Source organism: Hippocampus guttulatus, chromosome 1 (genome assembly GCF_054856545.1).
Source record: "Hippocampus guttulatus isolate MCC_2025c chromosome 1, RoL_Hgut_1.0, whole genome shotgun sequence".
In the NCBI taxonomy this organism is placed as follows: domain Eukaryota; kingdom Metazoa; phylum Chordata; class Actinopteri; order Syngnathiformes; family Syngnathidae; genus Hippocampus; species Hippocampus guttulatus.
Window position 1 is genome coordinate 17,890,905 of NC_141261.1, and position 21,004 is coordinate 17,911,908.

Below are 21,004 nucleotides of genomic sequence, written 5' to 3' on the forward strand. Positions count from 1 at the left end.
TCAGTATTTGACCATGCAGTTGGACCACAATTTCTAAGAACCACCCAGGAAAAGTTTCATCGTCACTTGCTGGTGATGGACAGTATCCCTCAAAGAACAGCACGAAATAACATTCTTCAAGTTGTTTTTGTCATTTCCCAGTTTCATATAGGCAACATATCAGATGGTATTTTAACTAAGATAAGTAAGATTGTATAAAGATATGTATAAGTACCATAAAGAATCTATACATAGTAAACAGTCTTGTCCCATGTGCGTCTTTCAGCACTGCGTCAAGACAAATGTCTCAGATAAAACTCCAGCGTGTTGACCCAACTGCCGTACTCTAAACCTTCTGAGGTCATGTTTCCTCCCCTTTTCTTCACCCGTTGTGCAACATTCCTTTTTGTTTTGTTCCACATAAAGAAAAATGTACATCATTTCGATTGTATCTTTCCTCTTTTTACCCAAACTGAGCATCTCTCAGTCAAAATCTTGCTGCTTTTCCCATCTACTTAAAATCGAAGGTGTTTGTTCCATTTTCAAATTTATTATTAAAAAAAACCCTCACGTAAATCTGAAGCAATTTTAAAGAGAGAGGCATTCATTTTATTATCTGAACATCTTATTCCTATTAATGTTCCCGTTAACCTTCAACCCTTATGGAGGACATCATGTTGTTTGCAAAGACAAGCATTCTTTTGGATTGGATTGGATAAACTTTGTCAAATGTACTGTATCTGTAACATACAGCTCATCTGTGCTCCTCTCAACATAAAACAAGAGGAGCCGCTGTGGGTGTCCGCGCCGCTATCAAAAGAAAAGTTAACAAAAAAAAAGACAAAATAATACAAAACAACACATGAGACACAGTCAATGGTGCACTCTTAACCACTTTCCTGCTTACACTTTGTTGTCTGAAGCAGTTATAGATGAAAGAGAAGTGAATCAAAGTGTCCTTTTCACCAGTGGATCAAAGACGTCATGCTGCAATGTGCACACGTCTGCTACAAGCTAAGCTTGAAGCAACAAGATGCTGTAGCATCCATTAACGAAAATTTAATTGCCTCCTCAGTCCAATTCTCACGTCGTCAAGCTTGTAACCATAACTTTCACAGTTTTTTCTGAAAGGGGTGGTGACCAGCAGGAATTCTATAAAAGACTACTGTAGATCTCTGTTTGTGCTCTTTCTATTTTGACAACCCACGGCACGGGACTATTACGACCCCCTTGCGTGTGTTTTCTGCCTCCAAGATGCGCGTGCAGCCAGACTTAATGTATGCATACGTCACATGAAACTGATCTACTAGTTCCTAAGCACAGGTTTTTGAGATGTTGAATACTTGCAGTGCACATGACTGAACTTTAAATGTTTTGAGCAACTCTACTGACACTTATTTTTTACATTATTTTGAAGCTGCTGATCTCTCGATGCCTTGCATAAAAATATTCGCACATATTTTCTGCATGTTTACACAATATAAACAGTCCTGCCGAATTCCAAATGTCTTGTTAATGATTGACAATTATCGGCAGGACACTTTTTGTTTGTTTGTTTTTTTGCCAAGGTGCAGTTCAGACCAATTAGAGACATTTCAAAACAGAGTATGGGATAAGAATGATGGGAAACGTGTTTAAAAAAGATCAAAAACACAGCTGCTCTTGGAACAAGGAGCAAATTGGAGCTGCTTGTGTTGGAATATGGATGTGTCGAGAGCTCCAGGTGGAAGAAGCATAGGGACATGTGAAAAATGACTTACAAATCTATCAGGTTTCATCCACAGTGCTTTTCTTCACTCTCCCTCGCCAACAACTCTGTCTGTCTTAGAAATCGTGCTTCCCTAAAACATTATTGTCCCTTTCCGATAACGATCACATTTTAGCACGAGCACATGCAGCCCCGATACTCTTACTCACACTTTTTTTGCTTCATCAACCTTGCCCGGACGGTTTGACGGCACTGTATTAGCTATCAAAAGACACCAGCGCGTCTGCGGGTTGACACACCTGTGGCGGCAGCTGTGTGAGAAACGATATGCCCTCATGACCAGCTAGTTTTCGGTGGACATGCCTCGGAGCTTAGGCAAACACTCACGGAGACTTTGCAGTATAAACAGGTTCCCTGACTCAACTCCTGTAGATGTCTATGAGGGTCGAACCACAGGTTAAAGGAAACACTGATAGAAATGTATTATTTTCATGGACAGTAGGAGGAAATGCAAGACTCAGAAACAAAAGACAGTTGCAGAAAACACTCTGATTAATAAACGGTGTGGTTTGGTGAGATTCAGGTTGTTTATTTTGTCATGCATTCAAGTGAGTAGGATTGCAAAGGAAAGTAATGCACCGTGTGATTGAGATGTCATTTGGTCAGTAGCCCGATGGCGTGTGGGTATAGAAACTGGATTATAGTCTCGTCATTCTTGCTGTGAAACTCCTGTCGTGTCTGCCAAATGGGAGAAGTTTGAAAAGTGTGTGTCGGGGTGGGTAGGCAGTTGGCAAATGCAAGTGTATCCCAAAATGTGTGGCAAAAAGATACAAGGTCTATCATCAGACAGCTTCAAAGAGTCAGCGGCGAGAACAAGGAATGTCGGAATGTGACGACAAAGTACAGCAAACCAGCAACGAGCCAGAATACGACACCAGGTTCAGTTTATGAGGCAATTGGGGATAGAAAAGCGCAGCTGAGAAAGGCACAGGTGAGTGCATGACAGAGAAAAGTGGCAAGACAAGCCCCCACACAAACATGACATGCCTTTGTAGAGTCATAGTCTGAACGTGCAGACTTCCATTCTTACAACACACTTTTCCATGCTTCCAAAGAAGGGAAACAAAAAGTATTGGGACACAAGTATTGGGAAAATCGAAACGTCTCAGTTATAATTGCTTTCACTCCACCCTGAGATGTTAGAGTGTGTCTGCGGGACGTTTTCATCTAGAACGGCACTTGTGAGATCCGGGTGACTCACAGTCACTGTTGGAGTTCATCCTAAAAGTGTTTGAAGGGCTTGAGGTCAGAGCAGCCAAGTTCACACTCATCCAACAATAGTTTGATGGAGAGGATAGACCTTCCCTGGAACAGCTGGAAACTCCAAAAAAACTCCAAAGCTGGAAACTCCATTTCCAGAATGTATCACTTCTCCGGTTGATGAACTTAACTGCTTCTAAGGCATGCACAGTGAATTTATAGTGTGTGTGTGTGTGTGTGTGTGTGTGTGTGTGTGTGTGTGTGTGTGTGTGTGTGTGTGTGTGCCAGGTGAGTGCGTGTTCTGTGTTTTCATCGTCTTTTTAAGCATATTTAAATGAATTGCTCACCGACACCACTCACATGTTGGACACACACAAACAGCATTTTGGTTGGAATGAAAGCAAACATTTGCTCACATGCGGGGGCAACTTGTAGCGCTGACCCAAAATCAACACGCCAGCTTGGATATGGAATAATAATGCGGCGCATTTTAGCAGCTGCTTGCTCACGGCTTGTTTACAGGGCCGGATAGTTCTCTTACGCTAATTTGTCACTGTCAGCTTTCTCGCCTTTTCATGTTTCACCCCTGAAATAAAACTTATATGTTTTTAAAACTAGGCCAATGCTTCATATTAATTGAAATGGGATGTACCGTCCATGGTTAAAGTATAAATAAGTACCTCAATTCACTGAATTAAGCAAAGACAGCCAAGCCAAACTTGAAAGGCAATTAGCAAATTCGGTCTCATCAACTTCATTTCTCATTGTGGCTGTCCTGAGGGGGAGGTGGGGTACGGGTGTCTGTCAGATGTGTATTTTGTGTCTGTGTGCCTTGCAGTTGACAATTTTAAATGCGTGCCTCGACTCCATCACTCATCTTGCCTGCCATGAGTCACGTATGTGCAGTGTGTTTTGGGCAGTGTGACACATCATTCATGCCATCATTTATCTGCAAGAAAAAAAATGTGTGTGTGTGTGTGTGCGTATGTGTGTGTGTATATATATACGTGTGTGTGTGCGTATATATATACGCACACACACACACACACACACTGTATGTATATGATATATTAATTACCCTTTTCTCTCAAGGCAAATCAAGTCCCCTCACATCCAAAAACAGACGGTGGAATTAAGGAAAGATGCCCAGCCTGACGGACATCAACATTCTTTATCGCAGGTTTGAAAATATTATATCTATAAAAGTGTGTATGTGCATGTGCGTGCATGCATGTGCGTGTGTGTGTGTGTGTGTGTGTGTGTGTGTGTGTGTGTGTGGTTGTAGATTCCTTGGCCTCACAGCTCCCTCCAATATATAGACTTTGACAAACTGCATGTTTTTTTTTTGTTTGTTTGTTTTTTTTGTTGTTGTTTTTTTTTTTACACAAGGCAGTGTTTTTGCCTCCTTCATGGCACTTGAATTAATTAAATGGACAGACAAAAAGCAAAAGTACGGCACACTTAAAAATTACACCCATTGTGGACGAACGTGTAAACGTGTACTTTGAGCACACGCTACTGTGTTGCGTTTTTACCATATTTTCTTTGTTTCTTTCAATTGTGTGTACTGCATAGATTTTCTCAGCAGTCACCCCTATCTTGCTCCCTTTTCACCGCGACTGCTCTACATTTATCTCTGCATTCATGGGGAACACAACATGCCCAAGGATACGTACACATAAACAGGGCCGCGCCTCCACCTTCCCGCTTCCCATCCATGCAGGAGACTTTATGTGGGATGAAGAGATAACATCTCTCTGCTTCATCGTCTCCATCGCACCATACTCCACTTGTGGCCAACACAGAGAAAACACACTTCCGAAATGTTCACTTTAATCTCTCAAAGTGGCCTTTTATTACTTTTTTACTATAAGCAGAGATGGGCACTTTACCCTATTTACCTGGGTATCTTTCCGTCATCGTCCCTCTGTCCTTATTCATATAATAATCGTCCCTCGTCCTCATCCTTTTGAAGCACTTCCGTCTCTGTCCACCCCCCCACCTCCCACCCCCGCCCAGAAAAAACAAAGTATCCGTGCATGACGCCGTGGAAGAGAGGCATGGACTGACATATTGCGCCGATCCGGTTCAACAATTGTCTGCGACAAAATGGAAGAGAAAAAGAATATTTACATTCATTTTAGATTTCCAAAGCGTTTATAGCTCCCGTGGAATCTTTAGTTGCTGACACTGATGCAATGTGCCCTTTCACCTGACATACAGTGATGCAACATAACAGTCTAAACCCGTAATGTAAAAATACAAACATCGCTTAATGTGCCAAAACTGCGATCAGTGGTCACCAAAATTTGTTGACATCTTTACTTAATGCTCACATCGACCTCTGAAAATATTACAATGTATACAGTACTTCCATCAGAGAATATGCTGTTTGTTTCTCAATGCCAAGATGCTGTTGATCAGTTGCTCGATTATATCTCAGTCTCAACATCTGTGGACAGTGTTATGAATAGGACTGTTTCAATACCAAATCCTGAGAACCAGGACACTGCATTCACATTTAAAGTTTAGAGAAGGTCAAATTTTAGGTTCATCCAAAAACAAAATAGCCCTAATTTTCTGTGAGTAATGTGTACATACAGTATATGTATTCTGCATGTATTAGGGAGTGTTCAGGAGTACACCTCAGCTGGAAGTGTCTCACTCCCTTCTGTTTTTTTGTAATGATTATAATCCCTCCATCCCACCAGAAAGAGCTAGACTCCATCATGACCTTTCCGTGGGGACCTGGGTGATGACTGGTTCTGTAGAGCCAATTATCCATCCATTTTTCCCCCCATACACACCTGTGAAGACTATATACTTGACAGGCAGCACTATTCTCTCATGGCTAATAAAAGTCACATAACACCCATAGGATGTACAGATATTTGCATTGACGTACAGGGGCAGCCTCCTGGTAGTTTCGCTGAGGGTCTCAGCAATAGCAGCATCTCAATGGGGGTTTGGGCGGGTGGAGTGGTTTTGTCCAAATGTGTGTGTGTTTGTGGGGGGGGGGGGTGCGCGTGTGTGTGCACATATCTCTGGTGGGCGGGGTTAGAGGAACACTTGTTGATTCTGGTGCCTCGAATTACTGGCCGTCTGTCACGTCCAATTACAGTGCTGCAGAGCTGACGTACACAGGCTTCCTCTGTGTGTGCGCGCAGGGTTTTGTCGCTCACCTCCAGCTGTGTGGCGCTGACGTGACGAGCAACAAGTTTCCGCTCGTGATTTGCCCCGCTTGGCACCTTTCTCAATGACCTGCAGGGAGAATCCCATTGCTGCTGTCGGTATCACCGTTTGACTTATTTACTTCATTTGGGCATCCTATGATTTGAGCCTGCACAAGTCCCATACGGCAACTGGGTGTCTAAAAGTGGTTGGAGAAAATGTGACCCGACCCAAGTTTGTCTTGGCCGTGTCTCCATACCCATGTGACCCGATTACCGCACGGCTAGTCTGCAGTGTGAACGTGTGAACTTGAAGGCGAGTCCCCCCGACCCCATAATGAAAGCGGGCGAGAGAAACTGTGGGTTTATTATTTCTGTTCAGTGTTTTCTTTCACAGTTCCATCAGCCAATGTGGAGAGTGATCCTTTTCTGACTCAACACGGGTGTTATGGAGGCCACACATGCACCCAACATACACACCTGCTCTGCATGTGAATACACACGTTTGTTGTGCATGCCGATATGCAAGTCCACAAAGTTCATGACACGCTTATAACTTATTTCTGTTTAGTGTCCTTTTAATAGACACTGTGCACTCACCATTGCTTTGGACGCCATTTCTCTACCGAATTAGCTTAGTTACCTTGCAATCATTTAGTCATCAGTTTACAGTACAAGAAAGTGTTGAATATTTAAAAAATAAAACACTCTCGCCATCATCACTTTCCTTCCAACGCGTTAAAAGAAAATTATTTTGCCCCTCAGCTTCCTCTCTCAGCTTCCCAGGAGGCCATGCGGGAGACAGCTGTGCGGATAGGGGAGTTGGAGAATGCCTTGAGGGAGAGCATGAACACTTCTGCACGTAGGGAGGTGCTCTGGGCTCAAGAGGAGACGGCCCACGTTCGGGCTCAGAGACAGGTCTACCTGATACCTTCTGCACACACCCATTCATTCCTTCAAGGCCGACATAACTTGCAGTGCAGGCTAACTTACCGGTATTCAAAAGAGCCCAGAAAGTGTCATATACACCCTTGTGTGGCTAGCGTGTGTAACTGCAGACGGGATGGGGTGAAACCTAATCGATGACTCCCATAAAGTGGAACCGCCCGACGCAGTATTCCAAATTTGGCATTAATATGGTTTGCATCCTGTGTGATACCATAATCATGCAATTTGAAATACACTTTGCACGTGTTGAGTTTTTGAGCGTGTCATTAGAAATAACAAATTCACACAAAACACAAGTATTGGGACATGGAGAGGAAAATAAGCAATTGGTCTTCTATTTCTTCAAATCATAATAAAAATAAAATAAAAATAATTAGATTAAAATGATTAAAAACAAGGGTCTAGGTGAGTTAAATGATAATGTGCAGATTGCAAGCATAGGTGCATGAGAAATGGTTTATTTTTTTCATCCGTATTTGAAAGTGTCTATGTTTGATATCCATTGGCAGTTTGCTCCACTTTTTTGCAGCACAACAGCTAAATGCTGCCTCACCATGTTTAGTCTGGACCCTGGTCTGTACTAGTGGAACTGAGTCTTTGTACCCGAGAGCCTGCCAAGTTTATAATCTCTGAACATATTTTGGAATTCGTAAACATTAAGTGCAGTTTTAAAATCGACAAAGTATTTTGTGACTGACTGAATGCCAATGTAGAGACTTTACAAATGGTGTGATGTTTAGGATCTCTTTCTTAGTACTGGCTAAAACTCTAACTCCAGCATTCTGGATACGCTGCAGCTGTTTAATGCTCTTTTGGGGAAGTTCTGCTCAAAGACCATGACAGTAATCCAGTCTACTAAGGATGATTGCATGGGTGACTTTCTTCTGGTCTTCCTGGAGGACAAAAACATTAAATTGCTGTTGATGTTTCTGAGTTGGTGAACCGCTGCTTTGGTGATAGTGTTGGTGATAGCTTTGGTGTGAAGATTTTTGTATTCTCTAATTTTGGTCGTTTTAATTTTTTTTTTTTTAATCTAACCTGGTGAAGCCAAAGACCAGCATTGAACGTGTATCTCGCTCAAATGGTGAATCTATCAATATACTCTGTAAACTTCAAATTGTCCTGTTTATTGAGTTTCTCCCAACCAGCTGTTCAATTAAAGAATCCAGGCAAACAAGGTCATGGGTGTTGTACGCGTGGGCCTGCTCACCTTCTTCTCTGTCATAGCTCATTCCAGGGGTGTTTCGGGTAATTGAGGCCATGTCTCAATTTCATCCACAGTAAACTCAAACTCATATGCCGTTGAGGCTCATCTTGCTTTGTGCCTTGGGAAATAGTCCCACTGGAAGAGAAAAGGGCCTAACCAAAACTCTTCTAACAAAGCTGGAAGTATGCACATTTTCAGAGTAGCTTGTGTAGATGAAGAATTGTGCGGAATCAACCAAATGTACAGTATTCATCGTTTTATTAAAATATGTGTCCCAGGACTTTTGTCTTTGTAATGTCGTTACAGATCCAAAAAACTGCATGTTCTGCAATTTTTGTGATTGATGGCTGGTTAGTTGGTAAGCGCCTTAAGTGTGTTTTGCAGATGTGTCTGCACGGCTGCATGTCTGCTGGGAAGTCAAGAAATGGGTTGCATGAGTGTGTTCCCGCCTTTGTGTGTGTGTGAGTGTGCGAGCATTTGAATGCGAATGACCTCACATTAGTTATAAGTGCCCTAAGAAAGACGGGAGCCACCAGCGGTTTCAACTACATCGAACATTTTTGCGGTGGAGTTGAATACCTCTTTGCTCACAAAACAGAGAAAGACAAACACTGACAAAGAAAAGAATGGGTGGTTGAAGCAGAAAAAAAGGTCGAACTCAGTTTATAAAACCCCAGAGTAGTTCATACTTAATTTCCAGTCAGTATTTGTGACACTAGGCCATTAATGACTCCAATAACACACCATAATATACGTTTATTCTCAAAGTTTCGTGGGTGAGGGCTCAGGACATTTACACATAACAACAAAGGACAAAAGAATCGTGTCAGAATCTGCATGCAAACAAAGTTGATGTCAAGTGAGAATAAACATCTTCTGAATTTGACACACTGCAGGAAAGTGGTGTTATTAACCCTGCCAAATTTGAAAGATTAAAAAAAAACAAAAACAAACGGAGGCTTCAAAATCACTCTCAAATGCTGAGGCCGTCTCCTCTGACCGCATGGAAAGCCCCACAACAGGAGGCACTAGCCATCAGCTAGCTAACAAGCTAGTTGAGATCTGCTGATGTAGAAATGAGCTGGTTCCAAATTGTGTGGACCATAGCCCACGATTCTTAGACTGATAGTTTAAAGCCTTTGTGTTTTCTATTTCATTTATACCTGGTGTTGTGTGCAGCTAGCGAATTACTAAAATCACACAGTTTGGGATTTAACTGCTTGATTGATTGGTCCAGTGTATGTGCATTTTGATGTTGAGTTTTTTTTAATTTTTTTATTGCCCGTGAATATGACTGTTCTGGTTGTATTTCACATCTCATAGGAGCAGGCTTCATCAGGTCGTGCAACAGGGCTTAGGACAGCACGAGGCAACAACTCAGTACAATGCTATTCTAATGAGCTTTCTTGACAGGTGGGAACAAAAGTGATAAATACGGTGGTGGGACTTTCAATTGCACCAAGTCATTTTTTCCACCATGGGAAGTGAGAAAAGGCCTCCCAAATAATCGGGCCCCTACATGCAGAGAACATACTGAGCCATTGTGCTGTCATGCTGGTGAATGGACTTGCATGCATACTGAGCTAGAATCGAGCAGTCATGTTGTCCGCCCAACAAAAGATAACCATTTGGCTGTGATGCTCACTGCTGTCAACGCGTTCAACACTGTGCGTCTGCATGACATCATGCACCCAAGACGGAGGCTACGAAGCATGCAGTTCCACTGTGACCCGGACTTAGGAGAAAAGAAAAAAAAACCCACTTTGTAATGGGTCAGTAAAACATCACCTGATCTTGGCACCATTCCCGTCATTCTCACATTTGGCCCCCTTGAAATGTTCTTTCTTCTTTCTCCTCTGTGTCTCAAAGTAATCAGTCTCATGATGTGTAATGCGGTGAAAGTCTTCCATCAGCCTGACTGGCTGAAATGGAGCATGGGTAATGCTCTGGGTGCCTTTTCTTCACATTGTCAATGTAGACTCGCCCAGTCTCTTGTGGCCATCACCGGGGGCCTCCTTCTCACCCATGGGCCTTCTCAACTCGTTTGGCCCAATTATCTCCACACATTTTTTTTCTCTCCGGCCTTGTCCCACTATCCGTCCAAATCTCTTGCAGCCCTCACGCCTCCGTGGCATTTGAACTGGGCCTTTGAACCGTCAACACCGCCGCAAATGGACAAGGGGGATTTGGCCCTTACCTCTGAGCCCTCAATCAGCTTAGCCAGTCTTAGTAAGCCTTAGCCAGGCTGTGAGGCTTTCCCTTGAAGTTGAGTGAAATTAGCACGCACAGGCTTGTCGCTAAAGCTGATTAGGACCTTAATTTCACTAAAACGCATTGTATTCCTTATTAATGATGTGATTGTGACACAAGGGCTAGTCTGGGTGGTGGACCAATGTTGGGCTGACAGATCCATATGTGACGTGGGTGACCCGTAATGGAGTTTAGCTTTTCAAACAAAACATCAAACAATGAAAATAATTCCAAGCTAGCCATTGATCACCACCCCCACTGATCATGTGCTGGGAGACTTTGATGTGGTTTGAGACATTTGGATGTGTTGTTTTATGGCTGAATTAGCTGTTGGACGATTATGAGGTTAATTGTTGTTGCCAAAGATGTTCGGTCTAGTTAGTTTGATAGAAATGCTTCAGTGCATTTCCAGACCGCTATGAATCAAAACTGCATTTCAAAGTTGTGTACTCCGCAGCGTTAAGCGGCCGACTGAGCAGTCTGTCGAACATCTGTGAAACACACCTACCAAACAGGCGGCGACGGAGAGCGTCCTGAAAATGTGCGAACGATTTGGCCCCATCATAAAAGAGGCCCGTTGCCTCTTTTATGTCCCACCCCATGGAGTGCTTTCCACTTCTTCTTTCATTTCCATTTCCCTTCCTTTATGTTAGCTCCAACAATAATTTGTCTGATCTGTCTTATCACGAAAATCTACACATTGTCACAATTGAAAAAAGATGAATTGTTGTTGCCGTTTTCCAATCACGTCATCATAGTGAGCCCGACTGCTACGATGCCGCATCCTTTCGAAGAGTGCTCGCTGTCAGACAATTACATACTTCCTGTGTGCGGATAATGATGCCCCGAGGTCACATCCTGCCTGTGAGACGCTCAGGTGGGACAAGTGGGCCCGAATGGTTGGAGGGCATATGTGTTCATTGATCTCACCTGCACTCAAGTAGACAAACACTCCCGCGTGTAAAAAAATTAGCGAGCCAATGGAAAGAGGAGGAGAGAGAAGACTTCGCCGCGACAACAGCAGACTCCGGTCATTTGACCTGCCCCTCATTTTCAAGCAGCCATACATTCCATTCATTCATTTCACCTAATTTGAGCCTTCCTTCTGACCGGCAGAATTAGCTATACCTGCACAATCGAGAGGGGGAAAAAAAAGCCAATGCAACATCTCAATTGTACACACAGTATTAATTAAACAATATGCAAATGATTACGATTAATTTAGCGCCTTGTCGGGGTTATCTTTTCCAATGCTGAATTTGATATATGCATCTCATTACTCTGTACAGGTGTAGCTCATGTTGTAGCTGATCGGTGAATTTGAAATACCTCTAAACATGCATTGCAGTATAAATATGCCCAAGCATTGTCTCTCTTATGTGGCATGGTTCCATCCTGTTTATACCCAAAGTATGTCTCTCCTTGACTAGCTGGAAGAGCTGATGGGGGCCCTGGAGAAGACCCGGCAGGAACTGGACACGACAAAATTGCACCTGTCCTCCACTCAGCACTCCTTGCATGAGCGAGACAGACATCTCAACAGCCTGCGCCAGGAAAGACGAAAACAGCTGGAAGAAATTCTGGAAATGAAGTTAGTTTCACACTATCTTTCTACCTACCCGTCTACCTATCTACAACCCTGTTTTAATTATTTGGAGTTGTCAATTGGCTTTTAAAAAGGCGAATCAAGTTTTTCTGTTGTCTTTGCTTCTGCCCACGGTAATACTTTTTGTTGAAAAAACCCCATTTAGAACTAGATGGGTTTCAGTGTGCGGTGAAGTCAGCGACGTGTCAGTGGGGGAAAATGCACATGCGTTTGTTTTCTCGGATCAGGTAGAAGGTGCCTGTCGCTGGAAATGTGGTCATCAGAAAAGTAACTATGTCATCCAAAAAGGTAGCACACGTATTTATTGGAAACGTTCTGTCCATTCTGTCTTGCGACGAAAATGCGCCTGCACGTTTGTCTTTGGAGACGGCAGCTGGAATTGAACGTTAACCATGCTTGTGCTAAACACACACACACACACACACACACACACACACACACACACACACACACACACACACACACACACACACACACTCACACACACACAATACTATCTTGCTATCTGTTCAACCCCCCCCCAGAGCTAAGCAGTGGTTTCCAGCAGGACAAATGTGTTACATCTGAGACAGTCGCAAGCTGTCCCTCTCTTTAGATGTGAAATTGCAGACACACTCACAGAACATTGCCTTGTCTAGTGAATTATCCTTGTCTAGTCTGCTGGCACTAGTCTTAAATCATTATTATATCACCACAACAGAGATATTTGAGGAAGAAAGTTAGTGTGATGGTTGGCTGACATAAACAGCAAAATTACACGTGCTGTTTGTGTGCAGTTCCTTGGACTGGATGTAAGTCTACACTGACACAAGCTAATGGAGAGAGTATCATTGTGTGCGTGTGCGTGTGTGTGTGCGTGTGTGGTCTTAGAGCAGTCACTGCAGTGTGCATGAGGAGGTCAGAAGCATAGGTTTGGGGTCACCGATGATACGGATGAAATGACTGTTGAACTGTTGAGTGGGGCGAAGCTTTGAAAGACTCACTTGCATCTTACCAAGCCTCAGAGATACGTATGCCGAATGTGTGCTCACACGCTTGCGTATGCTCACTCTCTTGTGACAACTGTCAACACACACACACACACACACCATATTCTCACAGCACGGCTCTGGTTCAACTTAGCACAGACACAAGCAAGCAGGCCAGATCGGGTAGAGAATGTGAAGTAATGAGAGAACGTGAGCTATGGCGTCACAGAAGTTAGGCTTGGTCTGCACACACTGAAGCATTTAAATCCTAGAAAGGAAGAGAGCTTGCGTGTTTGTCAATTTCATCTTTCTTTTGTCTTTCAGATGTTGTGTGGTTTTTGTAAAAATATAATTAAAAATAAAGAGCAGTTGCAGAAAACTGTTGACAGTGTGTGTGGGTGTGGCAGTAGGCTTCAGTGTTGTTAATGAAACAGACTAATGATTCACTCTGTGCGTGTGTGCGTGTGCGTGTGCGTGTGCGTGTGCGTGTGCGTGTGTGTGTGTGTGTGTGTGTGTGTGAGTGCACTAGTAATTAAATGCATTGACAATTGGGGTGGCGGCCGAGTGGGATCATTTGGCACCAGAGTCCAGAATAAGTTGGAGCAAAAGTGAATTGTTCTTTCTCCTATATGAAGCACATCTGCAGCCTATTTCATTTTTAAAGTGGCCACTTGCTCCCGTACGTCCATGTCACACCCCACTTGTTTCGTAAAAAGAAGTGGCACAAGTTTGAAGCATGACGCCAGACACTGTACATCAAAGTGGACAGACATTGTGTGAGTCTTAAAAAAAAAAAGAGGCATCTATCACACTTACATGTGTCAAAGGACAGAATAATTACAAGGAGACGCACAAGAAGATGTAGGGAGGAAATAGTAAATGATGTGAAAAAAGACGATAGATTGAGGGAGTGATTGATGGAGAGGGTGGGTGTTGGGGGAAAGGAGTATGGGAATGATGGAAGGAGTGATAGAAGAAAGACAAGCGAAAACAATGAGTGGAGCTGCGAATGACATGGGGGGGAAGCACTGTTTGGTGTTTCTGTGTGTGCACTATGTACAGCTATACCAATAAACATCCCGCTACAGCAAACTTTGGAAAAACACTTTGAGAGAGTTCTTCAGCACTGCTGGGCAGATCAAGGAGGAGTGCTGACATTTGTATACAGTATCCTCTTTGGCAGACCTTGACGAAAATTACTTTCCAACAGTTTCACTCACATTTAGTGTCAAAAAAAAAAAAAAGATCTTTATGGACATACGTACTACATCAAATGATGGGAGTGGTGTAAAAAGTTAGCTCAATTTTGAGTGTCAATGTCCACACGTCTTATAATTTGGTTCTTATTCAGCACAGCACAAAGTAGGGTAGAACCTCAAGTTACAAACTTGACTGGTTCTGTGAGCCCGTTTGTATCTCTAAATGTTCATAAATCAAAGTAACGTTTCCCATTGAAAGGGTTGCAAATGCATTTAATGCGCTCCGGCCCTGAAACTAAGTTATACATACCCCCTCCTTTTTATGAAAGCGGTGTGTAGCTAAAATAAATAAAATATAAAAAAATATTGAAACACACTTATTAAGAACTGTAACACTTAATAATATGACTATTATTGCTCATAATTTTAACCAAGGATGGAAAAAGTGGAGAAGGACAACGGTTCATCCATTTAAAAATTGAAAAGGAGCCTTCTTCCACAATAACATGCAAGTGTTTTTTCCTTGGTCTCTTTCTTGTATGATTGATTGGTTGATTTTAGCATACAGATAAGAGTACGTGTGCGTAGCCCGAATTGTTTGGAGAAAAAAAGGGCGTTCGAAGTCAAGGTTTCACTGTATTAGAAACACATCCCTGACTAGATTTTGTGGGGAGTTGTACCTGATGTTTTCATTTGGTAAATTATTGGCCTTTTCTAGACTTTTAAAAAATTGTCTCTTAATGGGCGTCTAACATTAAAAAAGAAACGTGTCATATCTGCTTCAAAAAAAAAAAGAAAAGAAAATCGTTATGTCTTCACCCTAGTTGTGATTTCCCCAAATCCCAGTGTCACATTTTTGATTTGGACTCCTTTCTCTGTCCTACATGTTTGCTGCTCTGACCTGTTGTTGGCAAGTGAGAGCAACCCATGGCATAATAAAGCTGAGAGCAATAGCAACATTATGACTTTCAAATCCCCGATGTAGACATCCTGTCTCCGTAGAGCAATCGCCATGGTTACGGTGCCAAAACACTCAAGAGTCCAGCTGGAGAGTCAAGGTCATGTCCCTGCTTACTGATCTGTCTGCAGGGCCGAGACGTTCTAACTGCAGTCTCAAGTACACCGTGAAATAATGGAAAAAGTGCACACATTTTACAATGCACACACAAAGACACAAAGTTTGCTGTTTTCTGCGGCATCGTGTTCTCTTATAGCAATGTTGTAAGGAGCCGCTCCAACCCGCCAAAGCTGACGCACAGTACACAGACAAGAACACGCACAGACGACGCTTTGTATGAGCGCATTGACGCAGACATCGCAATTGACGTGCGCACAAGTACGGTGTTCAAGTGCGATTGTTGTGTTAAGGCAACGATGAGACATTGAAAGTGGTTGAAAGGGATTCTCTGTGCTACAGTGATGAGGTGGAGCTGACCACACATCACCTTCCTCTTCCTGAGCAGGTTTGTGTGCGTGTCGCCTCGTGGGAACTCTGGGCCATTCATCATGTCTGTCTGTGCTCCTGTGCCCTCTGACACCCGTGTTTACCTTCGACATGTGTGTCGGCTGTCAGCTTGCTAGGTGTGTTATTATGTCAGGGCCGCCCTCCACGGCTAAATCCTCCATTTGGTCAGTGGGGGGCCAGATCACCGCAGGAATTTTCGAGATAAATGGAAAGAGAAAAGAGAACATTGGGTGGGGGCAAAAAAAGTGGAGTCAAATGAGGATATATCCAGCAGCTAGGTCTTTGGAAGCAGTGCAACCCATACAGGTGCTTAATAAATTTGCTAGACTGCCAGCTGATGTAGGATCTATATAGTGGCGGGCCGGGCATTTGTTTTCAGTGGGGACACATTAATCCAACTCTTAATACCACCACTGTCCCCTCACAGTTCGAGTAACCATCAGCACTGTGCAATACAAAAAGACAATATAACAACAGGTGACAGTTGCATTGACGTTTCATCAGAGTTATCTAATGGCATGACATCAAAACATAAACAATGTGAGTTAGTACATCATACTCACCGGGGATGCAGACTTTTACAGTTGTGCTTTGCTTGTTGAAATTGGCTCTAAAAAGTTTTGGTCAACCAACCAATCAGAAGAGGGGAATTCGACATCATCGTCATGGCCCTGCGAGGACAAATTTGAAGTCTGGTTGGTTGAAGAAACTTTTAAAATGACATCATTTTAAGTTGCATCACTTTGAGGGCCTTGGGCAAATGAGACAGACATGACAGCACTTACAGTCGGAAATGTGATTGGATAAAATATCAAGCGTCCATATATGGGCATGTACTGTGTTGGTGTCAAATTCAAGCCCAGATTGATTGAGCGACTTCATGATTCTTGTTAAAATTCCAAAATGCAAATTGTGTTCATTTTTGATATCATTGATATCTTGCAAACAAATTTTTGTTCCCAGTCTCCCTTTTAAAATAATTGAATAATTTGTTTTGTTTTTGCTGGCTTCTGATTTCAAAACTAGTTATCCATCAATGTGTTGTGTATATGTGATAATATGAGGCATACGTTTATATGGGTTCACTGTGTACAGGAAAATCATAACTGCAATATGGCCTGGGACAAAAATTTGTGTGACATCCCTGATGACTTGAAGCCAAGAGAATCGCGATGAACTGAAGATTACAATCTGTTAGGAATAAACTAATGGAAGAAATATTAGCCTCAAGTTGTAAATTTCCCAACAGATGGACCGACAGGCAGACGGATGTTTTTATTTTTTATTATTATTATTATTATTTTTTATTCATGTAGAGGTTACTAACAGTGAGCTAGTTTGTGCAGTGCACTTGCTTACTGCCACACTGTTTTGCCAAAACAAGTTTTTCATCCAGATTCTTGTGTGTCATTCAGGCTTTGCTAATGTAACAGACAGTGGCAGGCTACAGTGTGTTTCGCACAAATTTGGGTTACGTCGTCGCCGTAAATGACGTTTTAGCATTCCAGCGAAGTGCATGTGAAGGATGTTGTCTTAAATGTAGGTGGCCACTATAACTTGAATTTACAGTCACTTGAAGTGATCGCACAATATCGGAATCGAAAGAATGCACAGTTAGAGATCAGAATAAACATCCCCTTAATATGACGCACAAATCGTGGCTTGGAAGAAACTGTCTTGCAAAGTGTTGATAGTCCCATTCACAAGTGTTTACTGAAATAGTCTTTCCCGAGGGCAAGAAAAAAATCTTTGGAAGCTCAAGTACAGAAAATGTGACACATCAAAGGTGGCATTTGGGAACTGAAGAGAATCAGATGCATTCTGTTGTTTGTTTCTTCTCTCTTTTACTTTATGACTTCTGTCGCACTGACTTGTTCCTTTCAGTATCAAATGCTTTCCTCTTTGTTTGGCCCTCTCTCACTCTTCGGCTCTATCTCTTGAAGGGTCGAAGAAGGCCTGGAGTTTATCACACGTACCTAATAATTACTATCCCAGGAAATGGTCCTGAGGAAGTAGAGACGTTGGTGCACTTGCTAATTAGTGTACCTCGCAAATGCACAATACACGCGCGTGTGCACGCACACACACACACACACACACACACACACACACACACACACACACACACACATACTACACTTATGGCAAAAGCTAATTAGTGTCATTTGGCTGGTGTACGAATCTCCAGTAGGCTTAATCTGATTGGCTTTTGCGAGACTAACACCCCCCGAGTTCGCATGGTTGTATAAATCTCAGGGCTAATTGACTGAAAGCCTTGTGTTTGTGTGTGCACATGAGTGCGCAATTGATTAGGCAGACCCTGCAGCCATAAAGAGCCAGCCCAGGACACAGCACCCAGAGGTGACCAGAGATGGCCTCCTAAAATACAGTCCAGCCCTCGGGGTCACTGATGGAATGAGGAGAAGGAAGTTGGGGGTCATTTTGGGGGGGTTGGGGCAGTCACAGGATGAAGGGCTCTCGACTTGAGTGCCACCAGAGTTATTTTAAATATGATTTTGGGCTGCAGCTATCACATTTTTTGCTATTCGGGCATCCTACTGAAAATTATATCCATTAGTCGGTTATTGGGATAAAAATTAATTTATATATACATTTTTTTGTCTGGTTATAAATACAGAAGTCAAAAAACACATTTCCACTTCGTAATGAATGACCAACTGGTGTTCAGTTGTAGATAATCATCATTTTATACTTAAATTTAAACTGTGCATAGCAGCAAACTATTTTCCTCTGTCGAAACATTAATGAGAACTTAGACAAATTTCTCCCTTTGTCGATGAGACAAAGTGACGTCAGAAGCACAGTGGTGATTTTGCCGGCTAAAACAACACACTTGAGTGAGCCTGGTTTGTTAAGAAATGATCAGTAGGAACAGCAACTGTGTCAGGCTGTCAACATCAAAGTGTGCAGAGGCTGTTAAACTCTCTTGAAAAGTAATCAGACAGTTCTTGCCAGTCTATATGAGGCACGCTGGGGCCGCCGCTAATTACTGGCAACTGGCGCCGTACAATACAAGATCATCGTAATTAAACCTTTTTTTTTTTTAATAAGCGACTGGATGTTATTTCAGGATGACGTTGTGTTGTTGACTTCTGTAGCAACCGTTTGTGACAACTGGAAGACGAGTCAAGTTCAAAATAAAAGCGTGCCAGGCATTGATTTCCATATATTTGGTAAAGTATGATTCATTTTCAAGTTGGCCTTCTCACCGCGCTGGTGGCGAGTTACTCTCATGAATAGTATGAACAATTGTTGCTGTGGTTAGTTTAAATACTTCTTCGTGAGAATGTAAGTGGGTCCTCAAGGCAGAAAAGATGCCTTGAGCAATTTTTTCACCCGGGCTACCCTAATAACTCGAGGTCTCGTTTCAGCCCTAATCTGATTTAAACATTGCTGAATGGCTGCACAATAAGCAAGTTACATCATTGATGCCAATGAGAGACTTTGATGCAGCTGCGTGTGTAATATTGTAGAATGTGCTGAGTTGTAAGGCGTAGAAAAAAAAGTAGTGTGTTTCCGGTAAATTTTTTTCAAACAACCCTCTACATTTTTGTGTCGAGGGTTTACATCGGTGCAAACTCTCGCGATATTCAAGTTGAGCACGTGCGTCGTTTGCCCTGTCGTCTGTCAACAACATTGAAACATGGCGGCGGCCGCGATCTGCGACGACAGTTCAAACCGCGTTTTCTGCGTTTTTTACAGTTGCATGCTCGCACCGTAATGTTAAGAAAATAGCATCCATTGATGGATCGAAAAAAATCGGCGAACTATTTGGTGAACACCACGGGCCGAGTAAACACAGAGGGCGGAGGAGGACGTCGGCGGAGGCGGCGGCGCGCCCCGGCCCCCCGAGTCCGGAGCGGGGAGAAAACTAAATAGGTGGCGGCGGCGCCGGCCGCGGAGCGGCGGGTTCAATGTCTTCTTGTTTTTTGTTTTATGGTTATTTTGTTTACATTTTTGATGGAGAAAAAAAAGATTAAAAAAAAAAGAACTTTGTCCGACCTACCGACCCTATGCTGAAATTTCATGTTATCTTTTTTGTTTGGCCTAAAGCAGCAATTTAAATGGTGGCTGAGTGAAATGCCAGCCTGGTTTACCAGAATGGGTGTAGAAAATGTTTCAGTGCCAGTGCATAGTGAGCTCGGGAGCTTACTGGCATATATTCACACACTGTAAACACGTCTTTGACTCTGTGATTTGTGTACGCACACACACACACACACACCTGAACTTCAGTTTGTCTAACTCCGTCTGTCTTTACCTCTAACTCCGCTGTCTGTTTTTCTCTCCGTCCATGCTTTCTTTTAAACATCTAATTAACTTCAGAGGCACTTTACTCTCCTCATTCTTACCTTGCTTTTGTTGATATTTGTTTCACTGAATCCCCTGTAAAAGTTTGTTTCACATTTTTGCCCCTACAACTCACTGGATGGCATCTCTAAAGTTAACCTTCATGCACACTGGAGGGGAATTTGTGAAGCAAAACATAATTTAAATAAATATGAAACAGGCAATGCCCACTGCTAATAATGGTTAAAACAGATGGAACAAAACAAATCATATCATGTCCTTATAAATAAGACCATTGATGAAAAAAACTGTTATTTTATTTCATTTGTTTATTTTATGATACGTGGAAAGATATTTCAGTTTTTACGGAGTGCCGTTCAAGTTGTTTACATGGTGACCTGAATGTTGGTGTTCTCCAAATACGTTACCATGGAACCTGCTTTCAAAGCACGGTTTCTGTGACGATAGATGATGCCGTTGCACCTTCCCATGAGGTTTTAATTGAGAAGAAAGGTAGAGCGTCCCACCACCCACCCTGCATGCTTAGCAGCCGCTGGCATTTTTGGATTGTGAACGTGTGTCTGATTTGGTTAATTTATGGATGCAGATCCAAAATGTAATTATCATCATGCACTTCTCAGCAACGGCTGGAAACAGTCCAAGCTAGTACGGATAAATATGCGTATTCCTTCTGATGTGCATTATATGTGTTTATGTGTACACAAAACAAGTGCCTACATGAGTTTGTTTTGCAGTGTGCGCATGCCAGTGCTCGGCTCAGAAGAACAACCATGTGGTGAAGAGCATGAGTGCTCATGGTTTAAAAAAAAAAGAAAAACAGATCGGCAGACTGTTTGGTTGAATGGTGATTTTGTCTTCTCTTGCTCACTTGTGTTCATTTTGCCTGTTATACTGAGATATTGGAACCTTGAC

The 21,004-nt window shown here is 42.7% G+C and overlaps 1 protein-coding gene across 3 annotated transcripts in view; it reads left to right on the forward strand.

Annotated features, from left to right (window-relative positions):
* Positions 1–21,004, forward strand: part of LOC147210735 (ERC protein 2-like) — a 143,219-nt gene that overhangs the window by 50,525 nt on the left and 71,690 nt on the right. For all 3 annotated transcript variants that reach the window (XM_086115658.1, XM_086115641.1, XM_086115650.1), the window contains 2 exons: positions 4,040–4,127; positions 11,953–12,113. In XM_086115658.1, coding sequence (XP_085971784.1) covers positions 4,040–4,127; positions 11,953–12,113 — 249 coding nt within the window. The remainder of the gene's footprint in view (positions 1–4,039; positions 4,128–11,952; positions 12,114–21,004) is intronic.